The 17,466-nt window shown below is 34.8% G+C and overlaps 1 protein-coding gene across 6 annotated transcripts in view; it reads left to right on the top strand.

Annotated features, from left to right (window-relative positions):
- SerRS (Seryl-tRNA synthetase) overlaps positions 1–17,466 on the top strand; it is a 173,688-nt gene that overhangs the window by 97,966 nt on the left and 58,256 nt on the right. For 5 of the 6 annotated variants that reach the window (XM_069838017.1, XM_069838016.1, XM_069838019.1 and 2 more), the window contains one exon: positions 3,597–3,839. The exons of the other annotated variant lie outside the window; for it this stretch is intronic. In XM_069838017.1, the coding sequence (XP_069694118.1) occupies positions 3,597–3,839 (243 nt within the window). The remainder of the gene's footprint in view (positions 1–3,596; positions 3,840–17,466) is intronic. 6 annotated transcript variants of the gene reach the window in all.

Genomic DNA, 17,466 nt, shown 5'->3' with positions numbered 1-17,466 from the left:
AAAGGGACCCAGGGGGATGTTTTTGTTTAGTTAAACTACAAGAGAAATGTAATTAAAAAGAAAAACAGTAAGGTGCATGATGACATCTTTTCCTTTCAGTGCCTGATCTTCAGCTGTTTTAAATTACGTTAATCTTGGCAGGCGTTTTGTCTAAGAAGGTCATTAATTCATGTATGTGATGCTATGTAAAGATTCATCTTTAGGGACAAGGAAAACTTAGTAAAGACAGTAATTTATTTTGATTTTCTATAGTTGAGTTGCCGAGATCTCCTTAAAAAAAAAAAAAAAAAAAAAAAACGGGTGTCCACACCTGTGGAGTAATGGCTAGCATGTCTGGCCGTGAAACCAGGTGGCCCGGGTTCAATTCCTGGTCGGGGCAAGTTACCTGGTTGACGTTTTTTCCGGGGTTTTCCCTCAACCCAATATGAGCAAATGCTGGGTAACTTTTGGTGTTGGACCCCGGACTCATTTCACTGGCATTATCACTTTCATCTCATTCAGATGCTAAATAACCTAAGATGTTGATAAAGCATCGTAAAATAACTTACTAAAATAAAGAAAACCTGGACAATGCCAGGTGCTTTTAGCTAGTTAGCTAGTGTATTTTATGTTTTCAAAACCAAATCTGACTTACTGAATACGTTATATATTGTTTTTAGTAAGAAAAGTTCATTTATTTTGTTTCTAATAGTATATTTTAACTATGAGACAGTCATTAATAATCGAAGTTTCAGTAATGTCCAAAATATTTCGTGCACTATGCAATAAAGGCAAGATATTCCGTGGTGGTGGTGGTGGTGGTGGTGGTGGTGGTGGTGGTGGTGGTGGTGGTGGTGGTGGTGGTGGTGGTGGTGGTGGTGGTGGTGGTGGTGGCGGCGGCGGCGGCGGCGGCGGCGGCGGCGGCGGTCCATTATTGTTCAGTTTGTTAGTGAAGTGGTTCGTCGAGTGAATTTACTGTACAAGTATGTAATAGTAATGAGGTACATGACAGGCACTATATTTTTTACTAAATAAAATGCAACCTTTCATCAGTCACGTCTTAGTCTCCTCAACTTTCAAACCCACCGTCCACCACTGAAGCCTCGGAGTTCCTCTGAAAGCACCTGAATTAAGAGATGTGACTAAACTTTTGGAGAAGCACTTTGGGACTGATTGGCTAGAGCTAGCTAATACTGAACCTTTTAGTGGAGATCATAAATTCAAGTAATGTCTTTGAAGATGAAGTTGAAATTATTCCTGATTAAATTTACAACTTCTTTACCATGTTAATATTTAGGATTTACCTTGCTTGACTAGTTTCGAAGTCTTGTGCTTCATTGTCCAAAGCCTTATTAATCTTGAGAAAGACGAATGTGAAAATATTTGTATAAAAACAAACTGTACTAACTCAAGAAACTCTTGCACTTTTTAAATCTGTATTCTAAATTGATACTGCTTTGTAGATGTCATTCTTTATAAAATAAAGTTAATGTTTTATATTATGACATACACATATAACTATTTTCTGTCTAGTTTTCATTTGTTACATAATTTACTATGATTAAAATAAAAATATGTTTCTCTTTTCCACATATGTTCGGAAATACTTTCTTTACTTTCAAAAACCTCTAAACCCACTCTTAAGTTTCAAAAACAGTCAAAATTAAATAAAAAAATAGAAAAGAAAAAAAAAATGTTACTTTCCATGAAGAGGCAAGCCTGGAATTAACCTTAATACATCTAATGTTAGTAAACTATTTTATGAAAGCATTACTTAGATTCCAAGAATGTTTGTTCGTATAGAAACTGTTTCCTTTGTTTTCCCGAAAATTTAGTTTTTGTACTTTGCTGATTTGGATTCTAGGCACTTCATTTGTGAAATTATACTATTTATTTTCAACATATAAGTGTTTACTGAGAAGCCAGGGTGCTTTTATTTTGACAATTTATTTATTTTCTTTAACTGGTGTTATATATTTGTTTGTGGTTTATCTAATACTTCATTGAAATGAAAAAAAAAATTCAACAGTAAAAAAGACATGTGTATTGAAGGTCTAGTGTTATAATATTTGACTGTTAGTGTTGACATAAGCACACCTATCATGTAACAGGAAAGCTAATAATTTTTCGATTTGATGATGATAAATAATTTGTGATTCGTTATATCTGCAGTGGTTGGGAAAAGTGACATGTCAGTTTCCACAAACCTTTTTTGATAATTTATTGACAACTTACGGAATATCTGCTCGCTTAGAAAAAAAATACGTAAGTATTTCTCCCATTACAATAATTCATACAGAAAAAATCAAATGGACATAAACCAGTGTAAGTTGTCAATAAATTATCAAAAAAAGGTTTGTGGAAACTGACTTAGGCCTATGTCACTTTTCCCAAGCACTGCAGATATGATGTATCGTATCTTTCAGTGGGACAATACAAATAAATGTATCGAGTTTATTCTTATACATTTTAACGTGTTTAAAGTATAGTGAGTCCCAGGAAACATTCTCGGTGTTTCTATCTGTTGACCAGTAGTAGGTCTCTCTGCCACCACCCGTGCTTACATCTGTGAACTCACAGCGCTTCGCCAGATTAAAACTTACATACTATGTTATACTGGCTATGGACTGGAAGGTCTGGGGTTCGATCCCGTAAGGTGACGGGATTTTCCTGTTGCCAAACTTCCAGAATGGTCCCGAGGTTCACTCAGCATCCTATCAAATTGAGTACCGGATCTTTCCTAGGGGTAAAAGGCAGTTGGAGCATTGTGCTTACCAGATCAAGGAAGCTTCAGGCTCTACCTCCATGCCCCCAAAGTGCCTTCCTGACATGTGAAGGGGCTATCTATACCTTTACCTTACGTAAGTTTTAATCTGACAAAGTGCCATGTGCTCACTGATGCAAGCAGTGGTGGTAGCAGGGGAACCTGCCACTGGTCATCTGACAGAAACACTGTGAATGTTCACTGAGACTCACTGTATAATTATCATATTTTTCGCACCATAAGATGCACCGTGATTTTGGGATACTTTATTGAAATTTAGTTTTTGTATTTTCATCTCTTGATTCCTTGCTTTTGTCATTAACAAAACATTTTTACAGTTTTATTTCTCCTGTATCATTACTATGTGTTTATATTTTTTCAACTTCAAGTTTAGATGCTGCATTCTCTGAAAACTTTTTCTGTACAGGCAACATTGAGTATAGATTTATAGCATTGTACTTCACCACTGTGTATCACTACAAACAAACAACCTGCTACTGAACAACAGTATAAATGCAAAGTGAAATGAAGGTGAATGTAACGTAGTTTTCGTTTTTTTTCTATCCCTTTCATGACCATTACTTCATCTAACGACTGGGTGGTAACATGTAAAGCTCAGTAGCATTTTTGTCGAGCTTCAGACCATAATTTGCAGTTGAATTTCTAGCAGTATGTTTCAAGGATGGGATCTTCTCTCCGAGAAATATGATAAATAGCGTGTACTGTTAGTGTGAAATATTTCAAATTAGTTGTAAAGACTTCCATGCACATACTATTGCAGTTAATACAATAATAATATTCTTGCATAGAATTTGTGTTAGTGAGTAGAATTTGTTTTTTAATTTCTTTTCAGAAAATGGAACTAATTGGTGATGACGAAGAAGTTTCGGAAGAAATAACAAAAAATTTGTACATTATTACTTCGGAAATCCTAAAACCTCTGACTGTGAATCAAATTAAGAAAGTACGTGTTCTTGTTGATGAAGAAATAGAGTCCAATTGTAATGCACTGCAACTGACTATAAAAGAAAGAAATTGTGCCTTACGTGAAGTTGGCAATCATTTACATGAATCTGTTCCTGTAAGTGATAATGAGGTAAGCATTGACTTGTGAAACTAAACTTTTAACATTTGACTCTAGTTACCATTTCTTCTTTGTATTTTTAGGACGAAAAAAAAAATTAGCCCCTGGTTTCTAATGTCACTGTATATGATCAATTAAGACTTTCTAGATACTTGGCATTTTAAATCCAATTTTGAAGTTAATGGCATCTGCAAGTTGGAATTTATTATTTCCAATAATAAGATGACTAGAAGATAAGTTTTGACATTTTTCCTAATGTAAGTACTAAGGAACACTAGAGGCTAGCCAGCTTTACATATAGGTGACAGAAAATGTGTTTTAAGAATTTTGCATATGACATTAATTATACATCTTGATTACACAACTTTTAACACTGTATCACTTCGGAATATGTATGATAAGTCTTTCTTGTGTTAAATTTTAACGTACCTTGTTAACATGTTTCGACCCATTTTGGGTCATCTTCAAAACTGGTTGTTGTTGGCCCACATCCATAAGTTTCTTTTATAGCCACAAACTTTGTGACATAGGATCCCAGTTTTACTTCCCTCCCACAATATGTATTAAATAGTTGCTGTTTTTTCATTTACAAATGATATTTTGTTAGTAATTCTGCCTTTATAATCTCAGTAAATCTGGGAATATCATTAAGATATAGGTCTACATAAGTTATATAATTCCAGATCCCATTTGTTCTATTGAAATAATATTTACAGGTGAAAAAAATAATTAATTGTAATAATGTTCTAAACAAATAGCATAAATAAGTGAGCCAACTCCATTTCACTTTCATGTTAAAATCACAGAGTACCATGTTCCTCACAATTTGCTGCACTGCTGTCAGTACATGGCTTGAAAACGTGCGCAAATGTGATTGAAGTTGTCGTGAAAGTGTCTAGCCATTGAATTGTGGTTTATTTTAAAGACTTCCTCTACTATGGAGTAACAGTTAGTCTGCCTGACTGTTAAACAAGCAGATCCAGGTTCTAATCCTGGTTGGGACAAGTTACCTGGTTGAGGTTTTTTCCGGGGTTTTTTCTCAGTCCATTAAGAGCAAATGCTGGGTAACTTTCGGCATTAGACCCTGGATTAATTTTGCTGGCATTATCACCTTCACCTCACTCAGACACTGGATAACCATAACAGTTGATGAAGCATTAAAATAACCAATTTCGAATACTAAAACTTTCTCTCAATGCTTCATTATTTGTATTGCAATTAAAATACTCTCTTTAAAGAATTACATTGTGTTGGTATTATGATTTTAACTCATGTTGAAATTTTCCTTTAATGCACTGACAATTGCTGGGCAAACTTCTAGGATTATTTGTTCAATAGCCTGTTTTGAAATTCGCAGAAGGTATTGAAGGTTTGTAAACGAATCCCCTGTTACCAAGAATTGTAAAGTCAGTGCGAATCTGTAATATTGACATCTACAGACAGTCAACCAAAAATAGTGTTTTACATACATTGTTAATTACTTTCTGCATAGAATGAATTGAGTTTAGTACAATAAATTGACTTGACTTGAAATTGGTTCTTGCATGTTGGTGGCTGCGTTTTTAAAGTTTGGCCCAATTTTCATCAATAATTCTTCAAAATTGGTGGAAATCATCCGAGTAGTTCTAGAGTTTTTATACTGATTATTGATTTTTTGAAATTTTATAGCACTCAGCAGATTAATCCCTAGCTGCTTCCTGTACAGCTCTGTAGGCCTACGTTTCTTTCTGTTGAAAATGTATGCTATTGCTACCAAAGCACAAATAGCAGTTAGCAAAGCTCCCTTATTTTCCATAGTCGTGCATTGTGTGAATAGAGTGACACTAGAAAGGTGTTCGAGGCTTGTGTGCCCTATTCATATGGTTCGTATCATGCACACCGCTTGCACAATTTACTGTGCGCATTACATGTAATGCTGCGGCGTGCCTGTGTATACCAGGCCTAAGAGATTTAAACAGATTAACACATGAACATTTCTGTGTATACTTATTCAGAGAAATAGCTGACAAACAAATATAGTTCTAAGAAAATTGGAAAGAGAAATATTACAAAATCTTCGATAAGTTGTTTATAAGTTCTTTGAATCATTTAATTACCTCTTGAAACAACACTTACAACAGACATAGAAAATCCATGTGGTTGATAGAGGACGAAATTCGAAATGAAATAACCGACAAACAAGGAATACTGAACACATAGACGAAATGTGTAGAAGAGTTATATGAGACAGGGAATCATCCAGATAAGTTAGTCATAGAAGACAAAGCAACTGTATCAGAAGACGAAAAGGATTTTCTATTTTAAGAGAAGTTGAACTGGCGCTTAGGGAAATGAAGAATGGGAAAGCAACAGGAGTTGATGGAGTCCTCATTCAGTTAGCGAAATGCTTGGGTGAAGACAAGAAGGAAATTCTATTATTATGCAACGAAATATATGAGAAAGACGAATGACTTGAAGATTTTACGGAGACAGTGTTGCTTCTAATACTGAAGAAAAATAATGACAAGAAGTGTAACGAGTTCAGGACTATCAGCCTGATATCGCACTCAGCGAAGATGCTTCTGTGAATACTGAATCGATGTTTATATTCTAAAGTGGAAGAACAGTTGGAAGAAGAGCACTTTGGCTTCAAAAAGGGTAAAAGTACGAGGGATGCAATTGAACTACTACAAACAATTGACGATAGATACCGAGAGAAGATTAAAGAAATGTATATAGTATTTGTGGACTTAGACAAAGCATTTGGCAGAGTGGATTAAACAAACTGAAGGACATCCTGAAGAAAATAGGTGTGGATTGGCAAAAGAGGAGGCTGTTGAGTAATCTTTATATGAAACAACGAGTCAAAGTCAGGATAGGAGAAGAAATGTGTGAAGGAAGTGAAATAGGGAGAGGAGTATGACAAGGATGCCCTTTGTCACCTACCTGTTCAACATCTACTTGGAGAATATGATGAAGAACTGTTTTCAGAACATGGGAGGGGTGATATTAGGAGGAAGAAGATTAAAGTGCATAAGATTTGCTGATGGTTGGCATTTTTAGCAGAAAAGGAGACAATACTAAGGGATATGCTACTGGAGCTAAATGACAGCTGTGAGCAGTATGGGATGAAGATAAATGCAAACAAGACGAAGACCATGATCATAGGAAGAAAAATAAAGAAGGTAAACTTGTGAATACTAAATGAGGCAGTAGAGCAAGTGAACAGCTTCGAATAATTGGGGTGTACTATAAGCAGTAACATGAGCTGCTGTCAGGAAGTCAAAAGGAGGAGAGCAATGACAAAGGAAGCTTTTAATAGAAAAAGGAACATCTTCTGCAGATCTCTGGAAAAAATAATTAAGGAAGAGACTATTGAAGTGCCTTGTGTGGAGTGTGGCATTGTGTGGGACAGAAACATGGACATTACGTTGAAGTGAAGAGAAGCGACTAGAAGCATTTGAAATGTGGATATGGAGAAGAATAAAGTGTGTGAAATGGCCAAACAGAATAAGAAATGAAGTTGTGTTGGAAAGAGTGGGTGAAGAGTGAATGACACTGGCTGAGAAGAAACTGCCTACTGAAGGATACACTGAAAGGAATGGTGAATGGGAGAAGTGTTTGGGGCAGAAGAAGATATCAGAAGATAGACGACATTAAGATAATATATGTATCATATGTGAAGACTACAGTCTATACAAAACTAGAAAGGTATTGACAATCCAGTGGCTTCAAAGCGTCACCATCGCAACAGCTCAAACTAGCCAATCAGAGTCCATGGCAACAGGCCGACGTTGTCGACTGTTTCGCAGTGAGCACGTGTAGTCAGTTGCTTTGTTCGGAAGTGTTGAATCTTTGTTATTGTGTTACAGCAAGTACTGGTGTTCTGTCGTGGCTATTGTTTTCGTAGATATTTTGTTGTTGATGAAGGTAGAATTAGTTTGAATTTAGTTTTAAATTTTATTTAGGTGTGAGTGTATTTATAACGCGATTTACAGTGTCCGTGTATTTCACTTATACAATGTCGTAAGGCATCACTCCAGCAGTTAGTGGCACAAAACGAACCACAGACTCAGAAGGAGAAAAGAGTGCTACAAGGGACAGCAAGAGGTCTAGATGTAACAGAAAAGGTGCTCGTCTTACAAGTCAGGCGAGAGAAATGGTTTGTAATGTGCGGGACTATTTTGAGAAAGAAGAGACAATGAAGGGTCTCTTATTTTTGTACAATAGAGGCTCTCAAAATAGGAAAAGCACCACTGTTAAAATAGGAAATGAGAAATTTAATTTGAATGAGAAAGAGGATGAACTTTCCTGACTTGAAACTCCAGGAAAGAAAAGGAAAGTGGAAAAGCGGGTGACAAATTTATATGCCTTCCAGAAGGAGCAATCCGGCAGCATGTATGTTTGTATTACCGAAGGAAGGAGCATCCTACATTAAAAAGCCGCAAACTTTGCTTCGAGATGGGGGGTCTTTTCCATGGAAGTGTTTTTTCTCTGCACACCGTCTTAAAGAATTTAGGTTTCAAGTACAAAAACATCAATGATTGTAAGGTATTAATGGAGAGAACTTATTGCTATGTATCATATTCGCATTCATTCATACGTTTATTATTATTATTATTATTATTATTAATATTAATATTATATTATATTATATTAGTCTGGTCAAAGACTACCATATGAAACAAATTTATGAGTTTACGAGTTCGTGTCAGCTGCTTAGTTCTGACACGGCAGACAGGCGGCACAAAGAACTGCACTGCACTGCTGCACAATTTCACAACGTCACTCCCTTCCCGTGTGTGCGAGAGAGAACTGTCAATACCTTTCTAGTTTTGTATAGACTGTAATAGGAAGGCAGAAAATAGGAAAGACTGGAGAATGCTGGGTTTGCAGTGAAAGACCTGCTCTGGGGCAGAACACTTATATATGTATGTAGGGCCTATGTATATTTTGATCAAAGAATGTAGAGGGAACAACAGAGACGTATCCAGGGGGATAGTACAAGAGGTTCGATTTTCCCCGAAGATAAAGATAAAATAGAATGACAGGTATTTCTGACCTTGTACAGTGAACAGAATTTTTGTTTGTTTGTTTTTTTTTCATAAACGCATTTATATAAAGGATTGTTTTAAATAATTAAAGCTTTGAGGTAGAACAACACTGACAAGTGATGAATAAGTATGAGCGTAGAATGATTAGATAGCTCTGTATTTTTTGTTTGAAGACACATGTGCTGTACAATTGATAAGTTCTTCAAGCCTACAATTGCAAAACCTGCACCTAGTAATGATAATTGAGAGTCACAGCCACCAAGCAAGAAATCTGTATCACCAGTTAATTCTTCAATCCCAATTTCACTTTCTGTGGTTGAAGAAGAGGTCCCTGTTCTACTTTTAAATCAAGTGAACAGGGAAAAAAATTTGTGGATATCAGCCTAATATCGGACAATCATGTTTAATATAACTACACCATTCCTTAATACAACAGAATTAAGATACACATTATTAAATACCCATAACATATTTTTGCCTGATGAGTCATTTAGTTTTCCAGCAAATGAATTCGGTAAAAGAAAAATATGTTACAACAAAACTGACTTCGAAAGTGGCCACAGCTAACCTGTTTTAGGGGGAAAAAATTGAGCTTCTTCCAAATACTCTGTACTCTTTTGTTCAGATTGTGTAGGAAAGGTAGCCATAAAAAATAGGACTTCGATGGCATCTCCATTTACCAAATAGAAAGATGCCATAAAAAAGTTTGACGATCATACGAAATCCACCTACCACAAGTTTTCAACAAGTGCTGCAGAGCATTTTTTAAAAGTAGGTAGTGGCAAAACTGAGGATGTGGTTGCAGTGCTGGATAGCTAGAAAAAGAACGTGAAAAAAATATAGCTGCTTTAAAGCCAATAATATAAATCATAATATTTTTTAAAGAAAATGAGTTATCACTGCAAGGACATGATGACAGTGGTCCTCTCTCTATGGAAAAACTACAGAAAAAAAATGGAAAATTTAGAGCTTTACTTAGATTTTCTTGTAATACTGATGAATTTGTATGTATCTAATGTCTACCCACTTCACTTTACGTAATTCGGTTATATATTGATGAAAATTTAAGGCAACATATTGTCCAGCGCTGTGGAGTAATGGTTAGCATATCTGAACATGAAATGAATGGGCCTGGGTTCAAATCCTGGTTGGAACAAGTAATCTGGTTGGGGTTTTTTCCGGAGTTTTCCTTCAACCAATCAAAACAGAATTGCTGGGTACAGCCCAGTTACTTTATGGTGACAGCTCATCGATGTGAGAGAGGAGAAGGTTCAACTGTGGGAGGGAGACCGATCAGAGATGGAGCAACATTTTCTGAAAGGAGGGAGGGAAATACAGTCATATTAGAAATGAAGTCTCACGTTGCTCTCCCGCATGTTGCAGCATCTACATAATTTTGAGATCCTGTCACTGTGTTCACTTCATATTCCGGAACAATAGTCACTAATAAACACTAAAGAAGTAAACTAACATGGAAATAGAATGAGCAGCAGTTCGGAACAATAGTCACTAATAAACACTAAAGTAGTAAACTAATGGAAATACAATGAGCAGGAGTTTGGAACAATAATAAACACCAAAGAAGTAAACTAATGTGGAAATACAATGAGCAGCAGTTCGGAACAATACTCACTAATAAACACTAATGTGGAAATACAATGAGCAGCAATCAAATCACTATATTTAACAGTGAATCACCAATTAACAATGAAATATACTCATGTGGAAATACTGGTAATATTCATCAGTGCTTCACTGTTAGCTTTCCCATCATCATCATCATCATCATCATCCATGTAGAAGATGGAGTGGCCTTCTTCTCTGTACTTCTTTATTTTCCTCAAATACTGCAAACTTTCGGCCCTAATGCTGTGATGCTCCATAACAATTTGGAGATTATTTTGTGTTTTCTTTTTCCCAATGAAATCCTAATTTCAAAATAACTTTCCTCAAAGTCGAGATACCTCCCTGAAAGTCTTTCAATTTCAATAATGTGTATGTATATATATATATATATATATATATATATATTTAAGTGTGGGCTGCTATTTCTGTGAAATATAGAACTCGTGCTTTGGTTCGTCTTATGACAGCTTCATTAAAGTTGTCCACAGTTGATTTTGGCGCCGATTATCAATGTCGTTAGTCTCCCTTATTATTTGGCTAACACAGCTCTCAGACACAGTGGTAAACTCTGCTACAAATTTTCCAACATTCGTTAGGTTTTTTTCTTCCGATGCTATCTTCATAAAGCGCTACACGTTGCTCACAACTTCTCGCGACTGCGAATGCAGTACGCGACCTTTCAGTTTGCTTCTAACAGGCAGCATTTTCACAAACAGAAAATAACAGTGAATCTAGACAATAAATACTACATACTAAACAATACAAAACAGAAGCACTACAACTATTTAAGTAACTAAATGAAATGTACGTAACAAACACACTAAATTGCAATACACAAGACAGTGGTGGTGTACTACGTCCTTAGCGCGACTGTACGCCCATACTAATGTTCCCGAGATGTGACTGCTAATGCAGCCAGGGGAAGACTAAAATGAACACCCCTTCGAACAAACAGTGAACTCGCCCAAACCACTGCATCACCAGGCCAGAGCTGTCACCATAAAGTAACTGGCCTGTAACTTTCGGTGTTGGATCTCTGACTAATTTTGCCATCATTAATTCAGATATCATCAACACCCATACCATAGCCTGCATTAAGTTCACATTGCAGCATGCTGTACCTGTACAAGAGCGTGCTCGTTCGGCTACCCAATCATTCACAGGATAGGAGTAGTAAGCACAATAATCCTCAGGCTGCAGTGTAAGCCTTTGGGCCTCTCCTCCGTACAAGAAAAAATGGCAGCAACATATTGCTCATTGTTTGCAAAATTCATCTTATATGAGCTCTAAAATTGAAAATGACATAAAAATGTTTGTGGACAGCTAATCCAACACAAATGTATGAATGCTATCATCACTGCAGAATTTTGTTATTTTAGGAGATGAAACTCTAGATGTTTCAGGCAAAGAACAATTTTCATTGTGCATCAGATATGTAAAGAATGTCTACCAATAATGGAAGTAACCAAAAAGTAGCTAATTTAAGCAATTGGCAACGAAAGTAACAAAATTAAAAGCTGATTAAATTTCCAATTTCTTTACTGTGTTAATATTTAGGATTTACCTAGCGACTAGTTTCGAAGTCTTATTCTTCACTTAAGCTTTGGACATTGAAGAACAAAAGTTCGAAACTAGTTGCCAGGTAAATCCTAAAAATTAACGCATTAAGGAAGTTGGAAATTTAATCAGTGATATATAAGTGTTAAAAGTGTATACAGAAAAATGAAGAAATTAAAAGACTTGACTGATCCTGGGTAATGAAATTGTGCATAATATTCTGCTTCACTTATTTCATATTGATGCTGCTGTCTGAGATGCCATGGTTGGTAGTCAGTGATTACTTAATATTATGCGAGTCTAATACAGTCTAGAAGTTTGGGAGAAAAGTTGGCTGCGTGTCCATTGAAATGAAGGTCAGAGAACTTAAGAAACAAGTTTGATGACAGATCATAAAATGACTTAAATATAAGGTTTTTTCAGCTTATGAGTAATTATTAAATTGTGATAAATAAAAAGTAACTAAGTTTTGTTTCACATTTTCGTTAGATACTATGTATGTATCTAATGATAAAGTCCTAGGCTACGTTAAGGGACTACATACACCTTCAGGAGTAAGAAAAAAAAATTCTATTTTTATTATATAATAATTTAGTATGAACTCTTAGCTTTATGACTGTGAAAGACATTTTAAGATATCTCTAAAATTGACCAAGTCATGCATTAAAATGTTCTCCCATGCAAACACAATATCAGTTAGCAATCTGTATTGCTCATTTATTCAAACATATGATTTTGAGTGTGAAAAAAAAATGTTTTTTCATTTTTCTTATGGTAATTTAATATGAACTTTTAGCTGTATATCTGTAAAAGAAATTTTAAGGTATCTATAAAATTGACCAAGTTATGCATTAAAATGTCCTGCCATGCAAACATAATACCAGCTAGCAATATGGAATTATCGTTTATTTCCTCAAAACTGTTTAAATGATATGTTTTCACAGTTGTTTTTAATAGATAATTGCATGAAATTTCGCATGGAAATTTTTCTTAGTAAAATAAAAAAATTGGAGATTAATTTTTAACCTGTCTTTAACAGAAATTAAAAAGAAAAGTAATGAAAAATGTCTTAAAAATTGAATATATATGTTTTTTTTTTATTTTATGCAGCTAAGAACTTCACCATTGACCATTCTCCTAAAACATACAGTACATACAATGTGTAAACAAACAAAAAAAAATTGAAATATAATATGAAGAAACTTTTCTTTCTTCCTTTTGCAGTGCAGATATTCTAACCATTGAGCTAGGGCTTGTTAACATGCATGTTACCTTTCAGGCAAAAAAAAAAAAAAAAAAAAAAAAAAAAAAAAAAAAAAAAAAAAAAAAATACATATTTAAAGTCTTATGAGTAATTTTTTAAATAGCAGTTTAGTATAAATCACAAAATGAATATTTTGAAAATCCACAATTCCGAAAAAAATATATATATATGTAGACAAATATATTCCTCATTTAGATTAGAGATAAATTTTCAGACATTAAGTAATACATATATAAAATTTAATTAAAATAGAGCTTAAGTACATGGAGGAATAAAAGTTATAAAACATACATTTTTGAATGTGGAAGATGTATACACCCCCTTAAGAGAAGATTTTCTCTGCTTCATTGAGATCAATGATTTATCTGCTGAAAATATATCTACAGTTACTCTGGAAACTTGCAAAATATTGGGACTTACCGGTAATATGGATAAAGTAGTAGGCCAAGGATATGATGGGCCAGCAGCTTTGAGTGGCATCATAAGAGATATTTAACAGAGCATTCACGAACTTTTTTCCAAAAGCCACATACGTACATTGTGCAATGTACATTGCTCATTCTATCATTCGAACTTGGTTCTTAGTGATTCCTCTAGCAGTGCCTTTCATCAGAAACTGCCTTGCTCTTGTTAGATTTAAAATATTTTAGGAACAGTGCTGAAGCTAATGACTTGTTAAAAATGAACATTGTTAAGCTGGTGCCAAAATCAAAGAAAATATGGCTATTAGGCCTTTGTGAGACAAGGTTCATTGAACACCAAGATGTGATCAAAACATTTACTGAATTATTTCCTGCTGTAGTTACTATTCTTCAAGAGTTATTTTGTACAAACAGGACCATATCAACAAGTGCTTCGACTCTTCTGGCTGCCATTGAGAAAAATGATTTCCTAGTTACTCTGATAGTTTGAATATGTATTTATTCCTTTCAAACTACCTCCAAAACCCAAAGCATGATCTGTCATCTTCTCTCAAATATGCTGATGATATTACCAAGAAACTGAATCCGGAACAAGTGAATGTGATGTACAAGAGTTCTGAAAAATAAAAAAAAGCCAAAACTAATGCCAGAGGAAGTTTTCAACAGTGTGATTGACAGTCCCCATACAACATTGATACAGATGAATAGAGACAACCACCCCCACAACTCCCCCGAAAAATTCTTTCGGTAAACGATCTGTTTGTCAAAAATATGGATATATTTTCTGTAATTGAAGTTATACTCCCCCAAAAATGTAAGTCCAAACAGTGTAGAAAATATTTCTAAAACTGAAAATCTTCTATGATTATATGACATCAGAATTAGTTGTCGAAGCCGAGTACCATTTGCAGTGTCAAAAATGACAAGGAATTACTGAAAGACGAAATGGAAGTATGGCCATTTTGGATAAATGTAACAAGAAGTTTTACCCGAAAATACACTGTCTGTGTGTATTAGCAACATTGCCATTTTCAACTACTGAAGTTGGAAGGTCCTTCTCTTCGCTTAAGAGAATTAAGATTTTTCTTCAAAACAAAATGGGAAATGAATGTGTAACTGGATTGGTTCTCATTTCTATCCACTATCCTGCAACTCCTGAAAATGTTCTGGGTGTGATGGCAAGAAGTGGAAAGAGAAAGCTGCTCTTGTAGATGGAAAACCTTTTTTTCCATATACCTGTAATGTATTGATGTAATGTTATTTATACAGCATTGAAAGTATGAAAGCTATTCCTACTGCTATTCTTGAAATAAAAAAGTTAATTACACAGTATTGAATGTAGAATTGTATGAAGTACAAAAACTATTCCTATAGTAGTTCTTTAAATAATACAGACTGAAATAAATAAAAAAATTGTCTCCTCAGTTACTAATCTGTAAACTGCTGCCCACTTTTGAAAAATACTACTGTTAGCAAAATTATATGATCATAACAAGTTATCTTTTACTCTTAAAAATAACAGAAGATGGACCCCCAAAAAACAGAATCCTGGCTGTGTGCCTGAGGAACAGGACAGGATTATTTTGTTGTTGTGTTGCTTAGCACTGCAACTTCTTTTGTTGAGGACGAGGAGAATGTAATGGAAAGTTGAGTATCAGATCTTTTCTGGTGGTAAATGGAAACTGAGGTATGATTGTGATCAAATCCCCTCCTAGTGTTGAGGTTCGGAAAACATAATAACACTAATGGCCGGTTTCACCAACCATCGTTATCATTATAATGTCTCGTTAAATAATTTAATGACACATTAGTCAGTTTTTGTGTTTCACCAAATATCATTATTGCTAACGCATCTTTAAATTCATCGTTAATTTATTAGGACCTATTCGTCGCGTTAAAACAGTAACGATGTGTTAAGAAGTCAACAACATGGCGGACGTAATTATTCGATGATGAAGTTCTTTATTTAGAACTTAACATAACGACGAACTTATATGTTGTAATAACACTCGGAATAATCATTTTGAAAATTTAAGTGATAAAGAACTCCACGAAAGCTACATATTAAGGAAATAAGTAGTAAGAATGATTCTAGAAGAAACTGAATACCAGTATACTGTATAGGTTAGAATACGACAGATAGAAATCACCCACTTAACGCCTCTTCAACAGATTCTTCTCGCTTTAATATAACGTTGCGGGAAGTTTTGAAATAGTAATAGTGAACGGGGTATCAAAAGCTGTATTGTCTAGATATGTGAATAAAGTATCAGACGTACTATCAACATTACAATAGTCATTATTTCTATAGGCCTAATAAGCTTATAGCTAAATCATCTGTTGTCATAGACATCATAGATTGTGTACATGTTCCAATCGTATATCCTGGCAGTAATATAGCCAAAAGATTCTGCAATAGAAGATCCTATTTTTCCTTCAATATTCAAACAATTTCGCATAGAAAAATTGTGGCTAAACTAGCGCTGAGGTAGTTTCCTTCGTACTCTGCTTATACATCTTGCACATACGAATCTGTGACAGGTTACGTTTGATTAGTAGGTTTTTGTTATGCCTTGCATATACGATCAACTGCATTACCACAAAAAAAAATCCCTTATAAATTCAACGATTTTCATTTCTGAAACCAGCAGAACTACCTCAGCGCTAGTTTATTGAAATTGTAATAGGTTAGAATACGACAGATAGGAATCACCCACTTAACGCCTCTCCAACAGATTGTTCTCAGTTTAAGATAATGTTACGGTCTACACGGATAGCACAACATTCCAAAGGAGGATGCCTTTTAAATGGAAAGAGTGCAAAGAGATTTTCTTTTAGGAGACAATGGATACCCCTTAAAATCCAAATTAATGACACCTCTCCTGAATCCTGCCACACAAGCATGGCAAAATTGTTACAGGGTACTAATAAATCTGCATGAAATACAGTGGAAAAGTAGTATGCAATTTATGGAAGAGGCGATTTCCCGTCCTAAATTTAGGCCTAATATAACTGCTTAGAATGCTTTGTATATAATTAATTTTGGCATCAATTTTGAAGCTGTCGACCTTATAGTCCGCTAAATTTTCTTAGATTTCCTTTAGAAGTTACAATTTAACTGCTCTACATTCCTACTATTTACATTTATTTGGAAGCATCTGTCTTTTTTTTAATTGCGGTATGACAACATACTATATTTAGGAAGATGTTCTTAAAATTACTGCCTCTTACCCGTTTGCCTATGATTGTTTCCTCATGCCAAACAAAGTCAGGCATGATCATATGTAACCAATGAAATTCGCGATTTCGAAGCCATGGTCGTATGAAAAACAAAACATGCAAGATACAAGTACAAAATCCCCTCGTTAGTAAACGCCTGTTAATTTTAAAGATACGAGGCTTGGTGAAACAGTCAACTTTTAAAGATCCCGTTAAAATTAAACGATCCATTTGTTGACAAGTCGTTTGTGCTGATTTAAAGAAGCTTGGTGAAACCGGCCATAACTCTTTTTCCCCAATATGCCTCATTAGCATTGTCGCACTTTTTTAGCTGCAACAGTTTTCAGAGTTCAGTGCTTGAGGATAATACTGATTTATTCTTTTACTTCAGAAGTGTTATTGGCGACTTTAATTGTTAATATTTGCTTTTCCCTATATGTTACATTATATTATATTACATTACATTACATTATATTATATTATATTATATTATATTATATTATATTATATTATATTAT

The sequence above is a fragment of the Periplaneta americana genome, chromosome 10 (assembly GCF_040183065.1).
Source record: "Periplaneta americana isolate PAMFEO1 chromosome 10, P.americana_PAMFEO1_priV1, whole genome shotgun sequence".
NCBI lineage: Eukaryota > Metazoa > Arthropoda > Insecta > Blattodea > Blattidae > Periplaneta > Periplaneta americana.
Note: the sequence above shows the minus strand (reverse complement) of the source record. Positions and strands in the feature narration are given on the sequence as shown.